General features: G+C 35.9%; 2 protein-coding genes across 3 annotated transcripts in view; one reads left to right on the top strand and one right to left on the bottom strand.

Annotated features, from left to right (window-relative positions):
- Window positions 1-22963, bottom strand: part of Pfas (phosphoribosylformylglycinamidine synthase) — a 30500-nt gene extending 7537 nt beyond the window's left edge. Inside the window, exons 1-21 of one of the 2 annotated variants that reach the window (XM_071596315.1) lie at window positions 22828-22963; window positions 22521-22735; window positions 22174-22442; window positions 17876-18026; window positions 16962-17112; window positions 16744-16880; window positions 16511-16623; window positions 13182-13322; window positions 12813-12925; window positions 12134-12394; window positions 8867-8940; window positions 7118-7274; window positions 6407-6630; window positions 6122-6244; window positions 5785-6021; window positions 5073-5198; window positions 3050-3230; window positions 2421-2666; window positions 971-1239; window positions 495-714; window positions 55-231 (exon numbers count right to left, since the gene is read on the bottom strand). In XM_071596315.1, the coding sequence (XP_071452416.1) occupies window positions 55-231; window positions 495-714; window positions 971-1239; window positions 2421-2666; window positions 3050-3230; window positions 5073-5198; window positions 5785-6021; window positions 6122-6244; window positions 6407-6630; window positions 7118-7274; window positions 8867-8940; window positions 12134-12394; window positions 12813-12925; window positions 13182-13322; window positions 16511-16623; window positions 16744-16880; window positions 16962-17112; window positions 17876-18026; window positions 22174-22439 (3367 nt within the window). In that variant the 5' untranslated portion in view covers window positions 22440-22442; window positions 22521-22735; window positions 22828-22963. Of the gene's footprint in view, window positions 1-54; window positions 232-494; window positions 715-970; window positions 1240-2420; window positions 2667-3049; window positions 3231-5072; window positions 5199-5784; window positions 6022-6121; window positions 6245-6406; window positions 6631-7117; window positions 7275-8866; window positions 8941-12133; window positions 12395-12812; window positions 12926-13181; window positions 13323-16510; window positions 16624-16743; window positions 16881-16961; window positions 17113-17875; window positions 18027-22173; window positions 22443-22520 lie in introns of both variants that reach the window. The other variant, XM_071596314.1, reaches the window with a different exon arrangement.
- Window positions 22964-23656: 693 nt separating this feature from the next.
- Window positions 23657-23913, top strand: part of msps (msps cytoskeleton-associated protein 5) — a 73169-nt gene continuing 72912 nt past the window's right edge. The window contains exon 1 of the mRNA XM_071597082.1: window positions 23657-23808. The gene's annotated coding sequence lies outside the window, so the exon portion shown is untranslated. The remainder of the gene's footprint in view (window positions 23809-23913) is intronic.

Genomic DNA, 23913 nt, shown 5'->3' with positions numbered 1-23913 from the left:
CATACACTTAGTTCTATTACTTTCCAACTATTAACAGCAGTCATTGTATCTAACCTGCATAGCTGAATCCTCCAGGAAATATCACTCCTTGGAAGTAGTCTGCAGTGATTTTTTCATCTAGCAAGTCCTGCATTGTGACATCCCAAACATCAAATCCAGCCATGTGCAAGGATGCAGACATTTCTCTATCACCATTTACTCCTTCTTCACGTATGACTGCTACAATGGGTTCTAGGATAAAATTATAGTATTGCAGTTAAAAAATCCTTGTAATAAGAGATTCACAGTATGCATTATTATCCACTTGTAAATTTCCATTTGGGCTTTTCAATTCTAAGGTTCTTCAATGGACTATATACGTCGGCTTTCCCAGAAATTAGCAATGGAATTACCATGACTTTGATGTGCACATCACTTCTCTATTTGATGTCCAAGATAACATTCATTAATGCAAAAAATGCCAAACTACTGATAAAGTGCAAATTAATACTCACTTTTAGATGCTATGGGAAGAGGAGGCTTTGGAAGCTTCCTTGGATCGAAAGAGAGCCTATACTTGGGAGCCTTCCTTGTTGTCCATGAATTATTTTCAGAAATAGCACATTCAGGATTTGCCTGTAGGAGCTCTAGCTGATGGCTTGTCTCCTCCCAAATGAGGAACAAGTCTAACAATGGTGACTCAAGAACAATGGAAGCACCAACTCTTATGCAGATCTGAATAGGAAAAAAAATACTGATTAGCAATGGGATGATTTTTTCCCCTTAAAAATATGTTAAAAACATTTGAGTGCATAGTACTTTAATGAGAATCCTCAGAAAAGACTAGCTGCTTCTTCTTTGATTAAGTCATGAATACTTTTTTAGGGAATAAAGGATAAGTGCACATTTAGAACAACAGTCCTCAAGTAATGGAAATAAAAATGCAGTGATGTTGCAAAGGCATGCTGACTGGGGTTGGTAGCTGAATTACCTTGGACTGAGGTCCGAAATCATAAGGTCGGCCAATTGGAATACAAGTCACGCCAGCTGCAGAAAACGTTCCTTCAATCTCTTTCAAATTTCCTTCCTCCACCTCAAGAACCCATGCAAGTTCCTCAGAGAAGAGCAATTCAATGGGCGATGTCCCAGGTCGTGGAGGTATGTCGACTAGAAGGCCACAGTTGCCAGCAAAGGCCATTTCAAGGAGGCAAGTCACTAAACCTCCATCACTGACATCATGACCAGAGAGTATTTTGTTGGCTATGGCAGGAAAGAAGGAAATAAAGTTCAAATTAGTTTCATATTACTCTGTGATAACCAAATTTCTTTTAAAAAGAAGGTAATTGCAATACAATTACTCTACATGCAATTTAATTTATTAAAACTAACAAGACTTCCCAAGAGTGTGATGATGTGGTAAAGAGATTACTGCTAACATTAGCCATGTGAAAAACAATAAAATACACATTAAATCTCCTTTTTTTTATTTTCTCCTTGTAGCTAGGATATTCTCTTGAGATTCTCACCTCTGCAAGACTATTATTTCACTTTGATTATCAATGAAAATTATTTGGCACTAAAAGGAAGTCATTAAGATCTTAATATTCATTGTTTTAAAACATGTTTAAAGGATAATAATTTTTGTTCCTTTCTCTACCAACATTTTTAGAAACAGAATAGTGAGAATGTTACTCTAATGAACCAAATTGTTGAAAAGCTTCCAAGATCATTTATGAAAAATGACTTTGTAACGGCTTTGGTACAGATTTGAATATTTCCATGAGATCAGTTCATTTCCCATTCAAATAGTTATAAAATGCACATAAAAAATGAAAGTCAAGATAATGTCATAAAATAAATAGATTCTATTAATTTGCTTGATTGGACAATCCTCCAAAGTTAATTAGAAATTTACAAGTAAATTTAAATTTGATAGAAAAGTAATATAGGCATTAGAGGCATTCCTCTTAATTGGATGAAGTCCTGTATTGACAATTGTATTCTGAAGGTAGTGTTGTCCATAAATGGGTTAAGATATTCATCCGAAATCTGCCAAGTGTCCACAGGCGTGCCACAAGGTTCAACCCAGGGGCCAATCCTTTTCTGGAATATATGACCTATCTAATTGCTCCGAGGATTATGAAGGAAAAGTACCAGTTTTGCATTGCAGATGACACTAATGTAATATTATCAACATACTCTTGTCCCAGCCTTGTGGAAAATCAAGGACTGTTACACTTGCAATAAACATGGAAGTCTCACAAGTGTTGTTTCATACATGTTACTATAAATAGAATGTACATCGATGTGAAAGGTAGGAGCCCAAAATATTGAAAGCCTTTTTTTGGTTCTTGAAAGGTTCATTTTTATTTTTACATAAACAATCTGCTCATGACAATGAATGCATAATTACTTTTTATATAAAAATTGGATTACATTACCTGCCAAGAGGTTCTGAGTTGTACGAAATGCACTTCCTAAGAGATTAGGATTGTCTACATCTGGAACAGAGTCTCCCAATTGACTGAAGCACTGGGCAAGAGCTGATCCTCCAAGACGAGATTTCCCACCAGACAGATCTACGAGCATGAGCACTGTTGATTTGGAATGAATAGGGCCTTTAAGGTCTGGGGTTGCAATGCGATGAATATTTGGACAAGGTGCATAAGTAGACACCACTAGAGTTCCTGAAAATTGAATACATAAAACATGAATACAAAATTCATAAATAAAAATTAATTTATCATAATGCTAACCTTTAAATGGTTTCAAAAATTGCTTCAAATAATAACAATGAACTTATGATTTAGTTCATAATCTGCTAAACAGCATACATATTACAAGACATTATTGGTCAACTTCCACTATGGAAGGAAAAAATAACTTGATGCTTCCAATAAATCTAGAGTCCCTGCATTGACCATTTTGCAATTACGGTTACTAATTCAAGTAGTAAGCATCATTTTCATTTAATCAAGTCAAATTGTTAAGTCACAACTCTATAATGGTTACAATTACCACTCCCATCAAGATATAGCACAAAATGACACAAATAAAAAAAATACCTTACCTGGGGCTTTGACAGTTTCTCCTGAAACACGAGCAGCCATACTTAATGAATCTTTACCACCATCTACTGCAATACCCAGCATACCCATCATAGAACACATAGCCTTACATGCTTCAAATAATGCAGCACCTTCACCAGGTAACTTGGCAGCCCACATCCAATTTCCACTGCACTTAACATCCTGTAATTAAATATTTTGACGCATACAATAGCTGTAATCAATGATTTTAAATTCAAATGTTATCTGAATGTTTACCATATAAAAATAAATTTACATGCAATTAAAGCTCATTGTCACAAAACTACTTTTTAGTATAGAAAGATTAACTGCAACTGTTTACCAATACAATACATGACAAATTCAAAATATTTACTGTGATTATAAAGTTACTGCTAAGATTATATTCTCATGGGGATTATGATAGTGTGGTGGCTAACGTACTGGCTTCCCACCCAGAGGGCTCTGGTTCAAATCCTGGAGATGACATATTTTTCAGTGGTAGTAGTTTTAGGGTAGGTTACTGACAGCTGAGGTAATTTGCCCCATTAGAGGGAACAGGAAGGATGAAGGGTGGAGAGAAACCCAGTGTCGGCATTAGCCTACTCTTAACGAAAGGTGCCAATGGGTCCAATGCTTTTTGTCCCATCCAATGGATGGCATACTAACTCAAAGAGCCCTCCACAAAGCACCTCAAGTAGGAATTGGGACACCACTGAAAAGTATCTGTTGCTGCCGGGATTTGAATCTGGGCCCTCATGGTATGAACCCAATACGTTAGCCAGCACACTATCCCGACCCCGTTTTTTTACGGTGGTATCCTGATCAATACTTGAGATGCTTTTTGGAGAGCACTTTGAGTGAGCATGCCATCCATCCTCCTTTCCTATTCATTCGTCATGGTGCACATGACCTTAGCTATCAATCGCTTCCCCGAAAACTACTACTACCACCTGAATTCTTGCAAATCACTGTATTCCAAGGGGTATGAAACCAATGAGACAAACTAAGCAATGAAACAAAATTAAGTTTATTAGCTTTTCAAGAAAGTAGGAAGCTAAGTTAAATATTAAAAAAGAAGTACATAATCTAGAGCAGATGGAACAGTTTCCCTATCTTAGAAGTTTTTTGGACCAAATGGTCAAAGTAGTGGAAACATAAGAAGAAAATTTGTATTAGGCAATGATGGTAATTGTTTAAAAAAAGGAGGGAATAGATGACTAAATAGGACGGAATAGATGAATAAATGGGGAACTCAGTAAGGATGTCCAGTAAAGGTTTTTAAAAACCTTGATATGGAGTGAAAACACTTTTATGAAAACATGGTTGTTGAAGCAAGATGATAACTGTAGCTTGGAGACTTTAGATATGTGGGTGTATGGAGAAGGTGAAATGGACATAAAAGAAAAAAAGGAAGTGTTAGGCATGGCGAGGTAGGAGGGTGGCTTGTATGAGTGAGCTGTTTGTTACTCACTGTGTGTTTTAACAATTCGCAAAGGCATGGCAGCTATTTAAATTGATTATTTTTGAAACAGTAAACAATTTAGAAGGCCAATTAATTGAGAGATTACAGTCACTATTAAGCACATTGAAGTCTGCGGAATGGAGATAAATCATGAGAAAATGAAAGTATCTAAAAATATTTGCATGAAAGAAGAAGGTTCAGTAGCATAGCTAAATAGGCAAGTGAACATTAAAGCAAATAAAAAATTTATATGTAGTCAGCATTTTGAATAAAAATGCACTGTACCAAGGACATGGATATCAACATTATGAAAGTATTGATGATATTTCTTTCAGAATTCCACACCAAATGAATATTTAATTCTGCTGACTGAAGAATATGGGGAGAATCACGTTCACAATAAGATAGAACTCTACCTATAACTAAAATCGATCAAAATAAACACTTCTTTAATCCTGGCCAAATCATTGCCAAGTGTAACAATGATAAAAATCAGAGAAAAAAAAACTGGCATATAGTTATTAAGACCAAAAACCGTGGAGTTATAATTGTCAACTCACCTTGATATCTGAAATGAGGGCAAAAACTAGATTGGATAATGATTCAGCCACAGTCATTCGTGCTCCAGCAGCTGAGTCAATTAGCCCCTTGATAGGCTGCTCTCCAATAGCAGTAGCAATCCCTTCCTGCAAAAAGAAACAATAAGGTACTCAAGTTCTCAATTCAGCTAGAGCATATTTGGAAATTTACATACATAGCTACTTATTTTTAACCTAACTATACCTATGCAAATTAATGTAGTTTTTTTAGGGTCATTGGTAGGGAATATTTATTTATTTTCAAGTGCTTTATATTTATTTAATAACAACATTAAAAATAATGAATAAACTTTGATGCAAGAAAGCCAAAAATAGAACAAAAAATAAATTTGTTTCCACAATTTGGAACAAATAATAATAAGAAAATTGAATTAACACTATTACAGTAGAGATAAATTTCTCATTGGGGAAAGCCTAAGGGTCCAAAAGAATATTGAGAGAAGAAGCTAAATACTGCTTCTATATATTCAACACATGTACCCTCAATATAGAAGAGTGGAAAGAGGGATGGCCTTTCAACTTTGAAAAAGGCCATCAAATTATTTTAAGATTTTCCCAAATATCAACATTGATGAAATTGGCCTAAAAAGTCATAACACCTTCAATGTATTAAAAAGTTAACTTAACTTTATTTTATAAGAAATATATTATATCAACATCAGTTTTAACTTACTGTTGAGAACTGAGACAGGGCAAGAACAGCAGGATCAGCTAGGGGCTGATGCAGTGGGCCAACACACTGCTGTTGAGCAACCAATCCGGTAACACACCGGTCAACCTTTGTTGTCAGGAAACGTTTGCTGGCAACTGATGGTAGTCTAAGAACACGCTCCAAAGCAAGACGGACACTTAGCTCTACTGGGAGGGTTATGGATTTCCGAATTCCAACACCTCGGTCAAGACGGAAAACCTATTTGGATTCAAGCAACTTTTACCACTTGATGTACATACACATCACCTTATCTCATATAAGTTATTCATATGCATATACTAGGCTCATATATGCTAACCTTATTTGGCATTTTCCCCAAAACAAGTTCCAAGTCTAAATCCACTGGATGCTTCAATTTTTTGTCATTTGACTTTGAAAGCCATTTGTCTTCATCTGGCTGCTCTTCTTCTGACAAAACAATCTGAAAATGAAATATTAAATTTTGTTACAGCATAACCAATGAAGATATTACTTGCCTCATATGCTAATCAAAATTTTAATGACAATGCCTCTTCATCAAATAATATAAGTTTTTATTTATGGATGATGTTTACTAAAATATCTACGAAGGATATAAAACCACCTTTCCACTGCCTGTTACTACTCCAACAAAGTTGATGGGGCAACGCTCCCGAGCTGCAATTTTTGCTAAAAGAGGTGCATCTTGACTACGGCAAAGGAGAGCATCATTTTCTTGATATTCTGCTCCCCAAATTTCCAGTGTGTTGAGAGTAGGATCACCTAACTGGAAACGTTTCGTGAACACTACTGCACCAGCTGGCTCAACTAATTCTTTTAGAACATTGCCTAATCATAAAGAAAGAATGATGGGAAAAACACTGTTAAAACACTCAAAGCAAGAGAGAAATTAAGATTTAAAGACATTATTATAAAAAATATACATTGCGCAGACTTGCTGCTACCAATATTTTAAAGGGATACAGTGAAATTGCCATTTTCCAATGAGGCAGGGTTTGGATTTAAAAAAAAGCCCTTAAATGGGAGTTGTCTATAAACTGATTTCAATTAAGCCACAAAAGCTATTGCAGGTATTGCATATATATTACCTGTATGTGGCCAAAATGAGAAAAATTCTTTGCTTCAAACAGATGATGGTTACTCTTCAATACTTAAAGGTAAATTTAATACCGTTCATATGCTTTCACTGAAGTTAGATCGAAGATATAATAAGTCATTGCTATTTTTACAAACAAAGGAATTTAACATAAAAAAAAAGTCATCTGGTCGGATATCTGTGCTGTCTCACAAAATGTGCATGGAAGAATTTACCTACCATTTCCTCCTGCACCTTGGTCATGAATGCTGCATATTGGATTGGCCTCGTCCATCTCAAGACATGCTCTAATTACCCTGTGCAACTTCTGCTCCATTTCTGCATCACCTCTTTGAACAGCTCCAAAATCTAACTCACACTTATTGTCTCCTTGCACCTGTCGAATGAAGACATTATGGTTGATTAAAAGAGAAAAATTAAAGTATTACAATCATTAAAGTCTTGTGGATCTATTGAACAATCCAAGAGTTAGGCATACTTAGTGAGAAAGAGACAAAGGTACCTTTGGCCTAATTTATTGTGCATTCAGTCACTGACTAACACATTATTTAAGGGTTCAAATATCATCTAGCAACGAATTTGTTAAAAAAATATTTAAATGATATGTAATATCAGTCAACAATGATCTCAGCCACTGGAGTACTGGATATCTCAACCAAAAATGTCCTTTGAAACATTATGTCTCCTCCCCTTTGCCATTCTCCTCATTCTTCTCACATAAAATTCCTTGTTGAACTGATATAATCATGAGGTAAGACAGAGATAGCTCATGTTCTCCAACCTGAAAACCCAACCAACACAAGACCTATCTGTAAGGTACATATCCTAGGGAGTTTGTATGTTTTGCTTAAGTATGCTTCTTGAGATCGCAGGAATACATTTTATTCTTTATTGAATATACAGCTCTCATTTATAAGCACTGAATTCAAGGTTCATTCATGCAATTTCAAATGGGAGAGCTCTGCCCCACAGTCCTTCTCCATGAGCCACCACTAGCATGAAAATTATTATGCAATAACTGAGTTAGTGAAAATTTTTCCATATTTGTAAAAACTTTTTCCGAATCTTCATTTCAGAATCTAGTTCATCCACCAAGGGGTGCTCTATGGAAATGAAGAACATTAAAACCAACCCGAAATTTGCCTGAGGCCAAGAGGGGATACCATTTTTTTTGTAGATTCCCCTCACCTTGCCCCACTCATTTGAAAAACACTAACCCCCTCACCCTTTCCTCCTGGTGCTACACCCCCTGCCACAAACCTTTCTGGTGGCACACAGGGTATTGATGTAGATGTACCACCCCTTGCTCTATTTATTCTGAAAAGGCTTTGCCTGCTAAATTTTTTGGAGTAATTTTATCACTGATAACAGTATTTCATTTATAAATAATGAATTCTGCAACCAATAACTGAGGAGGGAGACATATAGCTATTTTCAGCTACCCAGCAAGTGAGACTTTCTGTTTTTCAAAAGTTTGATGCTCTGAAGCTTGGAGTGCTGAGGGACTATCAGCGATTCATTCACACAATATAAAATTTCATAATATAAAAAGTATTTATGCATTTTTAAGTATTTAAAAAGACACTACATTCAAGCGTAATAGGTGAAGTTGAGAAAAAACTGCAAAAATAAAATCCAGCAAGAGTCAACCATGGAAACAACAAAGAAACTCCCTCTTGCTGCCCTTAGCCAGAAGTTTTTTGATACTATGCATTAAACTTGATTGTTTATTAGTTTTTCATAGACAATGGGAAAAAATTACCTCCTCTGTTACATTCTGAGACAAAGTGAATGTCTGTGAGATTAGTGAAATTTGGTGAAAGTTTATAAAAAAATTGATGAATTCGGCACATGATTGTGATACCTTGTATTTTTTCCCAATAGATTGCTACACCAAAATCATAAGGCTGACAGAAATTTACATATTCATTAGTGCTACAGTAAGTAGATCTAAGGGATAAAAATTACCTCTACAGAACTTGCAGAGCCTCCTCCAACGCCAATACGATAAATAGGTCCTCCAATCTTAACTAACTGCATTCCTGTGAAAAATTTTAAAAGTTGTTGAATAAAAAAGACAGCAATTGATTCCATGCTATTCCCTGACTAAAACTATGCCACTTAGGAGCACTACCACCAACTATATGAATTTTTTTTAGGTAATCTACTGGTTAAGGTAGGTTTTTGGATGGACACAACTACCAAACAAATATTTTATTACTCCTAACAAAACACAAAATCCATCATCCTACTCTATATCAGGTCCCTCTTCATCTCTGCGTACTTTCTTCCTCCCTTCATCCCGTCCAACATCCCTATCCTGTTCCTTCCCTTTCCTCTTTTGCCCAACATTCTACCCTCTATCACAGTCTTCAACATCCCACTGCCGGTCAACACCCTCTTCATCCACTTTTCCTGCCTCCATAGGATTGCTCCCAACAAACCCTTCTCTTCGCCCACCATACCAATTACTTCCTCATTTGTTTTCTTCTCTGTCCATTTCACCTTCTCCATTCTTCTCCACACCCATATTTCAAAAGCCTCCAATCTACGTCTATCCTCCTGCTTCAATGACCACGTTTCCGCACCGTACATAGCTACGCTCCATATCAAAGTTTTCACGAGTCTTTTCTTAACATCCTTACTTAAAGTCCCTGTCATCAACTCCCTCCTCCTTGTGGAAGCCTCTTTGCCTAGCGCAATTCTTCTCCTTACGTCCCTACTACTTTGACCGTGTTGGTCCAAAACACTACCGAGATACGTAAACTGTTCTACCTGCTCTAGTTTTTGCCCTCCAATTTTAATGTTAAGCTTGGCCTTTTTCTTTCTAGAAAATCGCATAACCTTTGTTTTATTAATATTGATTCTCATCCCATACCTGTCGCACTGAATTTCCAATTCACTCAGCAATGCTTGCAGGCCCTTGGTTGACTGACAAACTAAAGCTTGGTCATCAGCAAACATAACTGATTTTACGAATTCCCCACCCACTTTCATTCCTACCTCGAGTTCTTCCCATGCCTCTTTGATCATTTCCTCAGCATACAGGTTGAACAGCAACGGTGATAATGGGCAACCCTGCCTTACACCCCTTCCTAACACTGCCCATCCTGACTCCCCGTTTCCCACCCGCACCTGAGCAGTCTGAGACATGTACAGGTTGCGGATTAGCCTCCTTTCCCTCCAATCTATTCCTATTTTATGCAGAATACTCATTAGCTTTTCCCAATTCACTCTATCAAACGCTTTTTCGAAATCTAAGAAACAGGCAAATACCTCCTGGTTGTGTTCTATATTCCCCTCGATTAATAATCTCATTACTGCAATGGCATCACGCGTACCTCTCCCCTTCCTAAACCCAAACTGATCATCCCCTAAGTAATCATTTGCCCTACTCTCTATCCTTTTGTTTATGATCCTGAGAACAACTTTAGCTGTGTGGGATATCAAACTAATTGTCCTATAGTCCTCACATGATGTGGCATTTACCTTTTTCGGAATAGGAACTAAAACTGATCTCACAAAGTCTTCCGGCCAGATTCCCTCCTCATAAATACTACGGATCAGCCCATATAGCCTCTTCTTCCCACATTTTCCTAAGCATTTTAAAAGTTCCACGGGAATGTTATCTACCCCCACGGCCTTATTTAGTTTCATCTCCCTTAATGCCCTTTCTATCTCATTGTCTAGTATGCCTGGACCTAAGCTGTCTTCCGTGACATCATTTTCTTTTTCAATGTCTAACTTTGTTGGTCTGAGTTCTTTACTATACAGTTCTTCTATATACTCCTTCCATCTCTCTTGGATCTTTCCTGCGTCAATTATTACCTTACTCGCCCTATCTCTAACTGTTAGCATAGCTCTTCCTTTCTTACTTCCCAATAACGATTTAACTTTGCTGTACAGCGCACCGATTTCACCCTTCCTCTGGAGACTCTCCATATCCTCGCACTGCGTCTTCCACCATGCTTCTTTTGCTTTATTTGTTGCCCGCCTCAATTTATTGTTCAATTCTTTGTACTTTATTTTGCCTAATTCTGTATTTATATTCTTCCATTTTCGCCGCTCATATATGCACTTAGAAATGCAAGGTGAAAGAGTCCTACACACCTCATGAGCTACCAACAGATATATTTGTTGACAATGTTAAAAAGAGTTCACATGGGGTAGGAAAAGGATAGGTATATTGGATAGAATAAAGGGATGTAGGGTATATTGTAGTGCAGGAAGTCAGGCAGTGTTTTTTTAGGAAAGGAAAAGAAAGTCATGTATCTGTGTGATGTTATATAGTCTGTGTCCATCCAAAATCTACCATAATGATAAAATAATAATTACAATTCATAATAATTATAAGAGATTTCCTAGTCTTCTGAGCTGTACACATGAATACTCCTTTTGAAAGATTTAAAATTTTAAGTTGTACAACTCCTTAAAAGTGAAAAGAATGGAGTATGCACTCTCATAAAGCGACTTCTAGAAAGTGAATAAATGCTCAACATTTGAACTTTAGATGTTGAACAGTCACTATTGTAAAATAAATGTTTATGATATGCTTCACAGCTATGGGGCATCTAATATTTCATTAGGCAAAGGAAAACCTTGCCAGCAGAATTGCATAACTTTATATCTTAATTGATGACTATGATATTCACCTCTGATGTGTATACATCAATTCAAATGTTGAAAGTAAAATTATTCAGTGGATTTTTAACAGGGCGTCTGTCCACATTCAATAATATTTTGCATCAAATGCTGTGGTAGCGGATGTCCCTGTAAAAATTCTAGCTAGATATTGGCCACTTCCAGCTGGACTAGCAGGATTTAGCTAGACTAGCATAATCTACACATACAATATACTTGTTGAAGAAACAATTGTTAATTAGATGAAAATTTTGAGTGATTTGGGAAAATTAAAAACAGGAACCTGCCACAGCTAAATGGATCTGGAAATAATCCACCAACTTTAGCACGATCCTTCTCAATTTTTCCAGTATCCCACTAGATTCTTGAAGAATTCCGTTGCATCTCACAAGATCCAGCTGGAAACCACTACAACCTTGAGTTCATTCTGTAGATCATACTTCCTGGCAAATTTTGAAGATAATTACTAAATTCTTGCTGGATCCTGCTACATCTAGGTAGCTGGATCTCGATGAAACCTACTAAATATTACAGCTGCAATTTTTGACAGGGTAACTAAAAATTGAAAAAAATAAATAAAAATTTCTCTCTTACCTACTTCTGGTGCTAATTTATTCACCATTGTAGCATCTAAAGCACCAACTCCTCCACTAAACATTATTGGCTTGATCCATTCTCTTCTCTCTCCTGAAGGCAGGACCATGCCAAATGATCTAGAGAAGCCAGACACCACTGGCTCACCAAACTTGTTTCCATAGTCTGAAGCTCCATTGCTGGCTTCAATTGCCACTTCAAGAGGGGGTGCAAAGTTACTTGGATAGACAAGGCTTGAGTCCTCCCAAGGTAAATCATAACCTGGTAAAGTTCAATGAAGAAAACCAATTTTGTAAGGTGAAGGTGGATTGAAAATGTTTCAGTATACACAAAAACAAAACACCCATTGAAAGGCAGTCAACGACTAACATTTGTGCAAAAATTTTCATATGAATTCAGATTAAAGGACACTTTTTAATAACTAACGAGGCATTTTTTGGAGAAAATATAACATCTTCAATGCAGAGCGAAATGAACACATGATAATGCCAACATCACCAATGTACGAGAACATCTCAGTCTTTACTGCGTGCAATTCCTTCATCATAGAGGGAAAAGAGAAATTGCACAATAATGTTTAATAATACAACCATGGTTTGGCCTGACCACACGTGTTTTATTGTTTTTGAACAAAATCACCTAAATAAATTCTGGAACTGCAGAACTTCATAATACATACCAGGTATCTGCAGATTCCCAAAGCTGTAACCAGCAGTGCCAGCAATGTAATGACCACCGCGACCTACAGCATGGACATCTCGAATACGCCCGCCAGTTCCAGTAGTAGCCCCACTAAATTTTATTGTAAAAATAAACAAAATGACTACATGTGTGCTATTAATTCCTTCAGGTCAGAACTAAAATGTATGGGCAAAATTATATGGAGCATGTATGTGACTAATGTATCAAAAATACAATGAATATGCATTCTTGATATGCTGAGAGAAACTACCCATTGAGGCAGGCATATGGCATTTTTAATTAAAAGAAAGAACATATGACAGTTTTTAAAGAAGAAATGTAGTTTTACAATGTTTCTGTGACTCACCTGAATGGTGCAACCCCTGTGGGAAAATTATGAGTCTCTGCAGTGAATATAAGGTGCTCCTTAAGAATTTTTTCCTGAAAGACGCAAGGCATCCCTGCTTTACTTGGGCGCAACATTTTCACCTCAAATCCTTCAATAGCACTAGGAGAGAAGGAAGATATTTTATTTGAGCTAATATATGGCTTTGGAACATACAAAAATATCATTCAGTTAGAGAGGCCGAAAAAAATTCCATACTTCTACAGACTAAGTGATACGCCATGTTTATCTAATTGTACAAACAAAACACAATTAATGCAACTATAACAAAGCTTTTCAGTCATTGCACACAAACATGCACATGGTATCCACAAAATTTCCAAAATAAATTACACATTTGCTGTATTAAATGTTCTATTTTCAATGGTTATGTTCTATAATATGATGCACAAAATGTGGCATCAGTCATTTGATTGGCTAAGAATATGTAAATGGCAAGCTGAATCATATTCATCCCACCAACATTAATAAGTTTACTCAAGATAACAATAATAATGGTGAAAGAGAACTTTGTCCAGTAAATTTCAAATTAATTTTTCTGTAATGGGAGAACAGTAAACTAAACTTTTTATTTACAATGGATAACTATAGATCAAACAAATTTACTACTAATAATTAGTAAAATTGCTTTTCCTAATAATAATCAGATTTCCCAATTGAGTACCTGAATTTCACAGTTTTCCATGAACAATAAATTCCATAATTCCAGTTTGAAAGATATGTTTCACACATCCATTTGCACTCACATATCTATAAGTATGTGCTAAAAGTAATAAGTGATGACGGAAAATATACAAATCATGCTGAACAATTTTTGGTTTAAGTACAAGAAAATTATAGAAGAAGCTTTAAGAATAGCTATTTTATTTACTGAATGCAAATAAATAAAAAGTATGAAGTATTACAATAGACAACATTGAAAATACAAATAAGGCAATGTTCAACTAAAAGGAGAAAATATTTGATATGGAACTCAGATCAGCAATATATAAATCATGCAATATGAGCACCAAGAAAAAAACTTAAAAGAGATGCATTTAGATTGGATAATGACTTCTTGGGGCTAGAAGGAATACTCTGTTGGTGTACTCAATGATCTTCCACCTGCATTTGATACTGTGGACCATGAAGGTCTTCTAAGTAAATGTGAAGGCTTTGGGATCAGGTGAATTGCCCATAAATAACCTTTTGTGCCCTTTGAAAAAAGTAAGCTATTGCCAATGCTAGGTATCTCTTCAATCCCTATTTCCTGAAAATCTTACCTCTATCAAATTACCCAAAATGGTACAAATGACCTTAGCTATTAGCCACCCCTATAACAACTACTACTACCACTGAACACCTCTCGTTTTTTTTAAATTCATTAATTAATACATTTTGAATATCTGGAAACTTGGCCACTGAGGCAAGAGGATAATCATATTTTATAGACTTTTAAATTGTTGTGTGGAGAAGAATGAAAAAATGAAACGTCAAAGAATCCACAAATCAAAACAAACAGAATGTGAGGGTTACATCCATCTCAAAACCATTTTCTAGCTTTTTGGAAATATAAGTTGGAGACAGAAATGAGGCAGCAGCAAAGAAAATGTTTATGTTCCATTTTATAAAACATCACCCATCATGTAACTTCAGCAGATATACAATCAACCTGGTATCAGAAACATTTCATGACTTCAATGGTGCTAAAAGGTTTTCAAATTTGAAGAATTATAATGAAGCTTGATTAAATAATACAACAAAACCTTTTTTGTAAAAAATATTGCATAAATATTTTCCACCTTAATTTCATTGGCATAAGGAAATACATATTCATCATGCAAGGTGTTCAATCAAAGCTATGTTTCAAGGAATTCCAGAATGAAACTTCTGATACTGTAGTATTTAACTTCAAAGTTCAGTTGTTCATGGTCGTACTCAGGATTAAGCGTTCTTGAGTGTGATATATTAACTGTAATTTAGGGGGATTATGCAAGGAAAGAGAAAATAATATTAAAAAAAACTAGAATGTAAACTTAATTGACCAAAAATAGGAGTAGGATATCCAGTGTGTTCATGAAAGTGCCATACAAACTGCTGCTGGGTCTAACTATTGATTTACCATGGTGTAATATTTAAAGTTTAACACTATATAAGCATCTACACTGTCTGTATTTCTTCCTAAGTACTGTGAATCCCTAAAAGCATCAAATGAAGATCTTAAAATATTACAAAGGGAAGGGGGCTTAATTTATTTGCAGCTACTGAAAGTTCTTTGTCATTTATGAACCATGGATGTCATACTACATATTTCCTTTCTCTTGATTGGTGTCCTGCAGCTATGAAATCTTTCTCCAAATTAAACATTTCATGGATATAGGAACTTCTCATCCCCTTCACTCATACTTTTGACAAAGGTGGATCAAAAATAAAACCCTGGCCTAAAGTGGAAGCTCCCTCTCAACTCCATCTGTCACTAGGCACCTATATATTGATTTCCCAATCCCTGCTTCAGTGATCCTAAAAATTACTTCTCTGTAAGTGAAAACCATGGGTCAGAGAATAAAACAGTTTCAGCAGACCTTACTAAGTTTAATTCAATCACAAAACAACATAAGGGATTTCAACTGCTCAGAGTTCCATAAAATTTCTAAGGATAGTAAGTACCCAATGTTTTTGGTTCAATTTTTTATATTATTTAATAGATGCTTGATTTGAGTTTCCTTAATATTTAGCCCAGCGAAAGGCATTATGGTGTCTCTGTTTTCATGACGTAGATTAGAAAAAGTGTTGATTTTGTTAATCCAGTTTATTACAGCCCAACTCAAGGTGGAACACAAGCAGAACATGTTGGGTTAGCAGGTAGGCATACTACCCACAAGGCTAATCCAGTTGTTTTAGCCGAGGAACTACTCCGTGCACTCATATAAACTAAAATATGCAATGGAGCCAAAATGAGATGAGCAATGTACATGCATTGTACTTTTGTAGAGTATTAGTTTGGAAATCAGGGCAGAACTGATATGCATCTAAAAACAACAATTAGAATTCATAAAAAGGTGAAAATATTTAGAAAAAAATCAAATTTTAAATAAATAACAAGCCAGTCGCTAAAAAAATGAACCAACTATTATTTTTTGCTAAAATGTGAAGACTGATCTCACAAGGATTTTCATTGGTGTTTAGCATCTTTGATTCAACTCCAACTACAAAAAAATCAAATAATTTTATAACAACGATTCAATTTGTTTCTTTAGATGATAGAAATACATCTTTGAACAGCAAAAACCGAAAAATGATACCATTCTTACCTGCTATTATCACTGAATTTGATAACGTTGTTGGGATTTGTGTTCTTTTGAGTGTTTATTATCATGTCAATAAGTGATTCTTCTTGCTCTTTACCGTCAATTATCATTTTTCCCTGGATAATAAATTTTTTCATCATTATGGATGGATATAACACTGCATTTTGCATCACAAATATTATGTAGGTAGATCATATCAATACTATGAAATTATGTAAAACTGAATTTACACTCACTTTGAAGAACCAATGTCGACTGTGCTCACTGTTTGACTGAGCCAGATCAAAGCATTCAACACTTGTGGGATTTCTTTTCAGTTTGTCCTTAAACATGTTTGTATAAAAATTCAAATCCCAATCATCAAAGGCCAAACCTAAAATGTAACAATATTATGTGAATTACAACATGGCTTATTCAAAGCTAAATATATACCATTTTCATCAGTGATACTCACCTAAATTTGCATTAACTTCCTCTAAAGCTTTTCTACCTTTCCCCATTATGTCCACCTCAAACCATGGCTGTGGTACTATTCCAAGGTTAAATGACTCAATGGGATTCATATAGCGGCACTGTGTCATTCGGTCATGGAGAGCAGACACGAGCTGGAAAGGATTCAAATGTGATAAGTCATCCGGTACCCAAAGAATGACTTTCATGTATATTTGCTGCTATAAATAGTGTATGCATCACCTGCCCTAGAAACTTTTTAAAATCTGAATTATAGTGGTAATAATTATAACCATAAGCTAGTAAATTAGTAGAGCTTCAGTTGTGGAATGGGCTCATTAGACTGTTTGTTATTTTAATTCAATAAACTTCCGAAGGTAATGGCCAGACAAAATTTCTAATGATTACAAGAGTATAGATACAAAAATTCCATTAATTCCAAAAGGGGCCAAGTTCCTACTTGGGATTAAAATTCTCAAAGAGAAAATGAGGTGAGAGACATACTAATAGGACAAACAAGGTTATAAAATAGACCATGCCACTACTTAATTTAACAGCACACTTTTGAGGAAATAAAGAGAATACTGAATTACACAGTACATGTTGATTCACTACTTGAAGCTCACTTAGACCTTCATGGCCTGATTTAACGACTGAACAATAAACATGTCCTATAAATCTTCTCTTAAACAGTTAATTAACACTTTATATTCTTACATAAGAAGTATTACTGCAAGCAGAATCAATACATTTTATAATCACCTGATCCCTGAAAAATATATGGTAGGTATCAGGTTTTCATTTCTAATGCAAACCATCGAAATTCTTACCCTATTTTTATCTGTTTTTCTGGTGTTTGGGCTTTCTAGATTACATTGTTGAGTGGTTTAAAATGGAAAAATACAGATGTAAACATACTTTTTCTTGGAGCTCTGGCCCAAGCATGGGTCCAGGGTTGGTCCATTCCAACAAAAATCTTGTTGAAGCTTCAAGGCGTGACACTTGTGTAAGGCCAACAGAATGACAAATTGATACAGCATTACTTGAGAAGGCCGTTGAAAAATTTAGCCTGAAATAAAAATGCTTATCATTTACTTTTAATGGCTTGAGGGAAACAATTAGCTTTGTATGGGAAGGAGATATTAGAAAAAGGGATTTTGGAGCCAAATTAGACGAAGGAACAACTTAAATCAAACTAAAACTAATACAACTAAACTTTAACTAAAAATGCACAAAATGTCAAGATGAAATGAAAAAAGTGGTCAGTAAATGTATGAAAATTGTAACATATGATAGCAATATTCTAATGAACAATAGTTGAGAATAGATTCCAAAAATATTGCAGTGTTGTGAAAAACTCAAAGAGTACCAGACAGAATGACAATTAGGGGCTAACACTGCTACTACCACTTGGGGATAGGCAAGGATGTGGGGAGGGCATTTCGTGGCTCCATATTGTAGACATGTAATCATACTTATTTTGCAGTATGATTGCCATTTCTCAACCACACTACACCCACTGTACCAGTACCTGTTAATAATAACAATACACTTCATTTGTCCAGCGATCAAGGTGTTACATATGTTACACCTAATATTAGACACGTCAGGGTAATGTAACAAAATACATATCATGGATACAAGACACCCAACATATCAGGCATTATTAAAAACTTAGCAATTGAATAAATTATTTTTAATTTCAAGAACCTAAGCAGAGTGGCTTTAAATGCAGTCACACTTTTTTGAGTCTTAAGCTCAGCTAGGAGTTTATTGTAAAGTTGAAAGCTCAAAATTTGGACCAGCACCTGCATTTCTTGTGCATACATATAAAACGTAAAGCTGATCATCCTGCATTGTAGAATGTATTTGAATATCACAATTTTTAACATTATCAGGTATTTTTCTTTTCCTATGTACTATTACATGAAAAATATACATACATGGCACTATCAACATATCCAATTTTTTAAACAAGGGATAGGAAGGGGCATTGTGTTTAGCAAAAGTCATGAGCTGAATGGCTTCTTTGTAGACCCTGAAACTGGCAAATGGCACCCACACTACAATTTCTTTTTTAAAGACTATGATTAAATCATTAATATCTTACCAAATTTATCAAAGAAAGTGTTTAATAATTTTTCAAAATTGTTAATTTAAAAAAGTAATATGAGAAAAATATGCTATGGATAAATGGGATTTCTTTTAATCACACGTTAATTATATTTTCGAAGTTAAACTGGGTACATAGCATAATGACCAAATGAAATGCCCAAAATTTTCTCCTTCCACCCATTCACATGCGGGTGTATGGGAAAATAACCGGATTTATGGAATGGGGTCCAGCTTTTTCCTGGACGATGCCTTTGATTACCTAATTTATTGGTGTACCCCCATGTAACTTTGCCTCAAAAATCCCAATCTAAACAACGAGTTATGCATCATAGATGAAACGCGCAGCCAGCTTGCCTCAACCCCAAAATGCCATACCAGTAAACGCACACAGAGTACCATAACTTTTTGCGTATTCTTTCCTAATTTCAAACTTTATCCCCGCATAACGTAAAATAGTAACATCGCGTAATTTACTCTATCCTGACTCTAATGTGCGAATAAAACAGAAATTCGCCAGACTGGCGTACATTGGAAACCTATGCCACTTGTACCTTTTACTCGTTACTAAACAAGTGCTAACAGGGAAATCGGACTTTGCTAAGTATATGTGTTCAAGCTAGCATCACGCAACAGTCTATGGTGCGCCGCAGACAACCGCCAGCAGCGTCACAAAAGCAGTACAGAGGGTTTATTTTGCAATTCAGAAGCAAATGATTGACGTCATGACTCGTCCTGAAAAAAGCCTCGCTTCTTAACATGGCCTTAATCCCTTTGGCACGCGTGGCTGGCTATCGCCCGTCGTGATGCGAGCCGACTGGTTCCTCTGGGCACGTACTTTGTGTGTACTGATGGCTGAATAGAGAGGGATTCAAATTTGACTTTTAAGCCACTTATTCGCAAGAGAACTTCTACTGGTAGCAAACGCCCCATTTTCCCCAAATTTCCTCTTGGTGGCCCAGTCTCGGCTCCTTTCGATCGACGGACATACTCGTATTTCAGTTGACTACCCATTCCCCCCACCATTAATCACATGCATTTTTACTAATCTCATCGGCAAAACTTATAGTTTAAGAATCCTGGAGATGCCTATTATAATAATAGGGATAGTGTGTTCAATAGGATTATTCCAACTGAAATATTTTTTCACCAAAGTGTCTAACCTAATATTACATGACATGGATTTTAAGTGTGTCTTTAAAACAGAATAGTTTTGCTACATGTAGTTGATTCCACAGTATGAGCCTCCTCTTAATGTCTTCTGAAATAGTATATAGTAAGTTTGCTGATTCAGGGGCAGTCCTTTCCATGCATCAAAGGCAGCGCATTAACTCAATTTGAACTTGATCTTTCTATGTAGAAATTCCAGCAATACCTCAAACTAAGATTGAATAACCCAAATCAAAAAAAATCTGGGCGGAAGACTTTGATCAAAGCCCATGCTGACTGTCCCAAAATGAAGGATTTCATCCTAGCATTCCACAATGTTGTCATAAAACCTCAATACAGCTGCGTCTTTCTACCTTTGAGGTTAAAAAAGCCAATATCAACCACATATATTTTGCCATCACCAATTCAGCATTAGCTATTTTGGCAGATCAGGGCTTATCAAAATGTTTCTTAGCAACTCTTGATTCTATCAATGCCATCCATATTGCATCAAAAGAATAAATGTACGACCTATGCCCTTAGTAATGGTAGGAAATCATCATAGAGTATTACAAAACTCATTTCCTATTGCAAGACATCTCATGGCATAAAATTTGGTATTTATTTTCTAGCCACCTCATGAATACTATGCACACTGGGTTTTCAGATCCAGCAGCAACAAACATGGATACACAAGTGGGGTAGAAATCGACAATCACACCTACAGCTATGAAATGAAGCAACCATACTTGGAGTCTTCATTTTTTCAAATTTCAAATTCAAAGCTTGGGGCTCTAAGATGCATGAAGGAGCAAGGACTGTTGTGGTAATTGGGCATGAAAGAAATAGAAAGGGATTAGAGCAAGACCAGATGACTGGCAGAGGTGCAGCCAGAAAAATCCTTACTGAGCCTCATGGCCATTCAGTTCTTACATAAGAGTTCTCATTCCAGCCATTCCATCCCAATGATCAGATCCTTAACCCTAATGAGACCAAGCAAAACTTTAAATTTCGCCACTGACGATTGCTTTTCCAGAAAGTGGACGATGCATGTCAGCTACCCCCAGACTCATTTTAAGAGCCAAAAATGTACCCACTGCATTTGTTTTAAGTCACCAATTCCTCTATGCTATGTCATTTGAGCAAATGAATCCTGTGGAGTATTATGCTTACTAATGATGAACCATATGGGTATCTCTATATGCAATTATAAAAATGAATTTGTGGTCTACATAAGAAAGACTTTGCTCATTCAGTTCCCTCAACTGATTTGAGTACCTACAACAGGGTAATCACGCTTTTGGCAGAACAAGTTCAGAACTGAGTCTGTGAATGCCATTGAAACAACGAAAATATTATTTTAAAGATAAAAATTCAGTTCTTCATAATAACTGGGTTTTCTTCAATTCTTCTTATCTTTTATTCCTGGATTTTACATAGCTAAATGGACAACCTCAAAACCCCAGCAGCCACAATACCAAACCACAGTACTTATAATGGATATTGATAAAGCTACCACCTACACCCCTGAAAGGTGCAATCTATCATTTGAATAAGAAGTTGACAGGAGTGGAATTTAAGGGCGGAAGAATATTAAAATGAGATATTTTGATGCATGAATTATGTACCTACAGGAGGTTTGGTAGCCCTGAAAGTCAGGTTACCAGCTATCGGAAGGGTTTTATTGTTGTTTGTGGGCATGCAAAACCCTAGCAGCGCTATTTTCTGAGTAATAAACCTTTATGAGAACCCATGTTGATCGGGGGAAAGCCATGGTCTCCTACCGCGGCGTCTACATGGCAATGAACGAATTTAAAACGCACATTGAGGCTCACAAGACTTATCTAGCCTGTCTACAGTAACAACTGGTTTGAATACTAAGATGATACTACTGTATGTTTACTGAATGAGTATACAGCCTAATGTAGAACTAGAAGAAAATGAATAACACTTACCTCGGACCAATCTCGACGAGAAAGCAATTTGCAGCCGTACTCAAGTGAGGCTGGGATGAGAGATCTTCTAGATGGAAGGGAGATGCTAAAATCCACTGCAATTTTTTTATATCATTCCTTGTTAAAGAAGTAGTGATTTCAACATTGAAACACAGTTCAGTTTTAACACAAACTAAGTCAGCAGATATGTTCTTTAGTTTTTTTAATTTAATTTCAGTTGCTCCAGGACTAAGTCCTGGTTTTCTGTAGAGTCGTATAATCGCCATAATCTAAAAAGTAATGACATCCTGTTAATTCAAATTCATAAAAAATAATGCACAAAACCAAATAACCCGATTAAAGCTTACGGTGGCAAAAGGGAGTTCACTTAGTAGTCTTTCCTCTCTGATAATGCAGTTTAGCAGCACTGTCTTGAGCTTCAATGAGCAATGCAATAATCAAATAAAACGGGATCAGATTTCTAAACTCTGACGTCGAGAGGTCAGGATATATCAGGTCACAATTATCGATAAGTTCACGTCAACAAGCCACTGATAACGCCTTGCCAGGCTATTGCAAGTACCTAGGAAACCATATGATGATGCTGAACATTTTTACGCCTGATACAGGACAACGATATACTTTCTCATGAGCATTTATAAAACTGAGGAATACCTTTCCTTTTCATAAAACTATAGAATAATTATTAATGAAATTAAAGCATATTGGGAGCTGGTTTCAATGATATCACAATGAAACACTACTAACAGTTTATTTTCATGAACTATTCATCATTGAAATAGAACAACCTTATGTAACAGGCCTGAGAAAAATAACTTCACCTGCTATATTCTGACACTTTTGTGTTCTTCCGGGTAAACATTTGACAGCTTTAGGGCGTCTGTATGATCGTGATAACGACTCATTTGAGTCATCACAAGAATGTGATGATTGCATAAGAACAGGAAAACAGTGCAGGCATACCTGGAATTTTACTACTGGCAGTTAAGCTGTGTAAGCTGGTGCATGGGATAATTGTATTTCAAAGTATACGGGAAAATTACTGGCTTTAGTTATATCAGATAACTTTTTTTTGGGTTATTTTTTCCAATTGATATGACTTATTGTTAAAGATTTACATACAGCAGTGCATCCATGGGCACATATTTCAAACGTATTCTCATAGCACCATACAGAGTGGTGGGTGCAAATTTCCAAATTTTATGAAGCATTCATAATACCTCAAATCAGTTGAGTGTAATATAGTTTATGGAGTCTTCTTTTGATCTAACTCATACATATTGATTGTTGTCGGTCAAATTGTATCCAAAATAATTGTTTTTAGGCTCATAATAATTTTTATATTGGCTACATTTCAGTGCTATTTTCCCGCTATGATTACTCTTGGGGGATTTTCACGTAAACAGTTGGCCAATGGCAGATCCCGTTACAATTAAGGTAGTGTTTGAAAATCTATTCGTTAGAATGAAAGATGTCTGTCTTTGTGGTGAATGGATTCTGCTGTACGTGAACATTTTTAGCAGTATTACTTTTCAAGTTCGGTGTAACGTATGTTTGCTTAGAGTGCACAATTTAGCAGTTTTGTGAGTTTGAAATGCATATATTTTAATCAAGAGGAATCATTCCAAATTTCAGGTGTGGGCATAAAAAACATGACGTTGTAATTACCGATACACATGTCAAAGTTCTATTTTGTACATTGTTTGCTCTACATGATTCGATTTAGGACGGCTAACGACC

Source organism: Hetaerina americana, unplaced genomic scaffold, assembly GCF_022747635.1.
Source record: "Hetaerina americana unplaced genomic scaffold, ioHetAmer1.1.p SCAF_8, whole genome shotgun sequence".
In the NCBI taxonomy this organism is placed as follows: Eukaryota; Metazoa; Arthropoda; class Insecta; order Odonata; family Calopterygidae; genus Hetaerina; species Hetaerina americana.
This window is presented reverse-complemented; position numbering and strand designations above follow the sequence as displayed.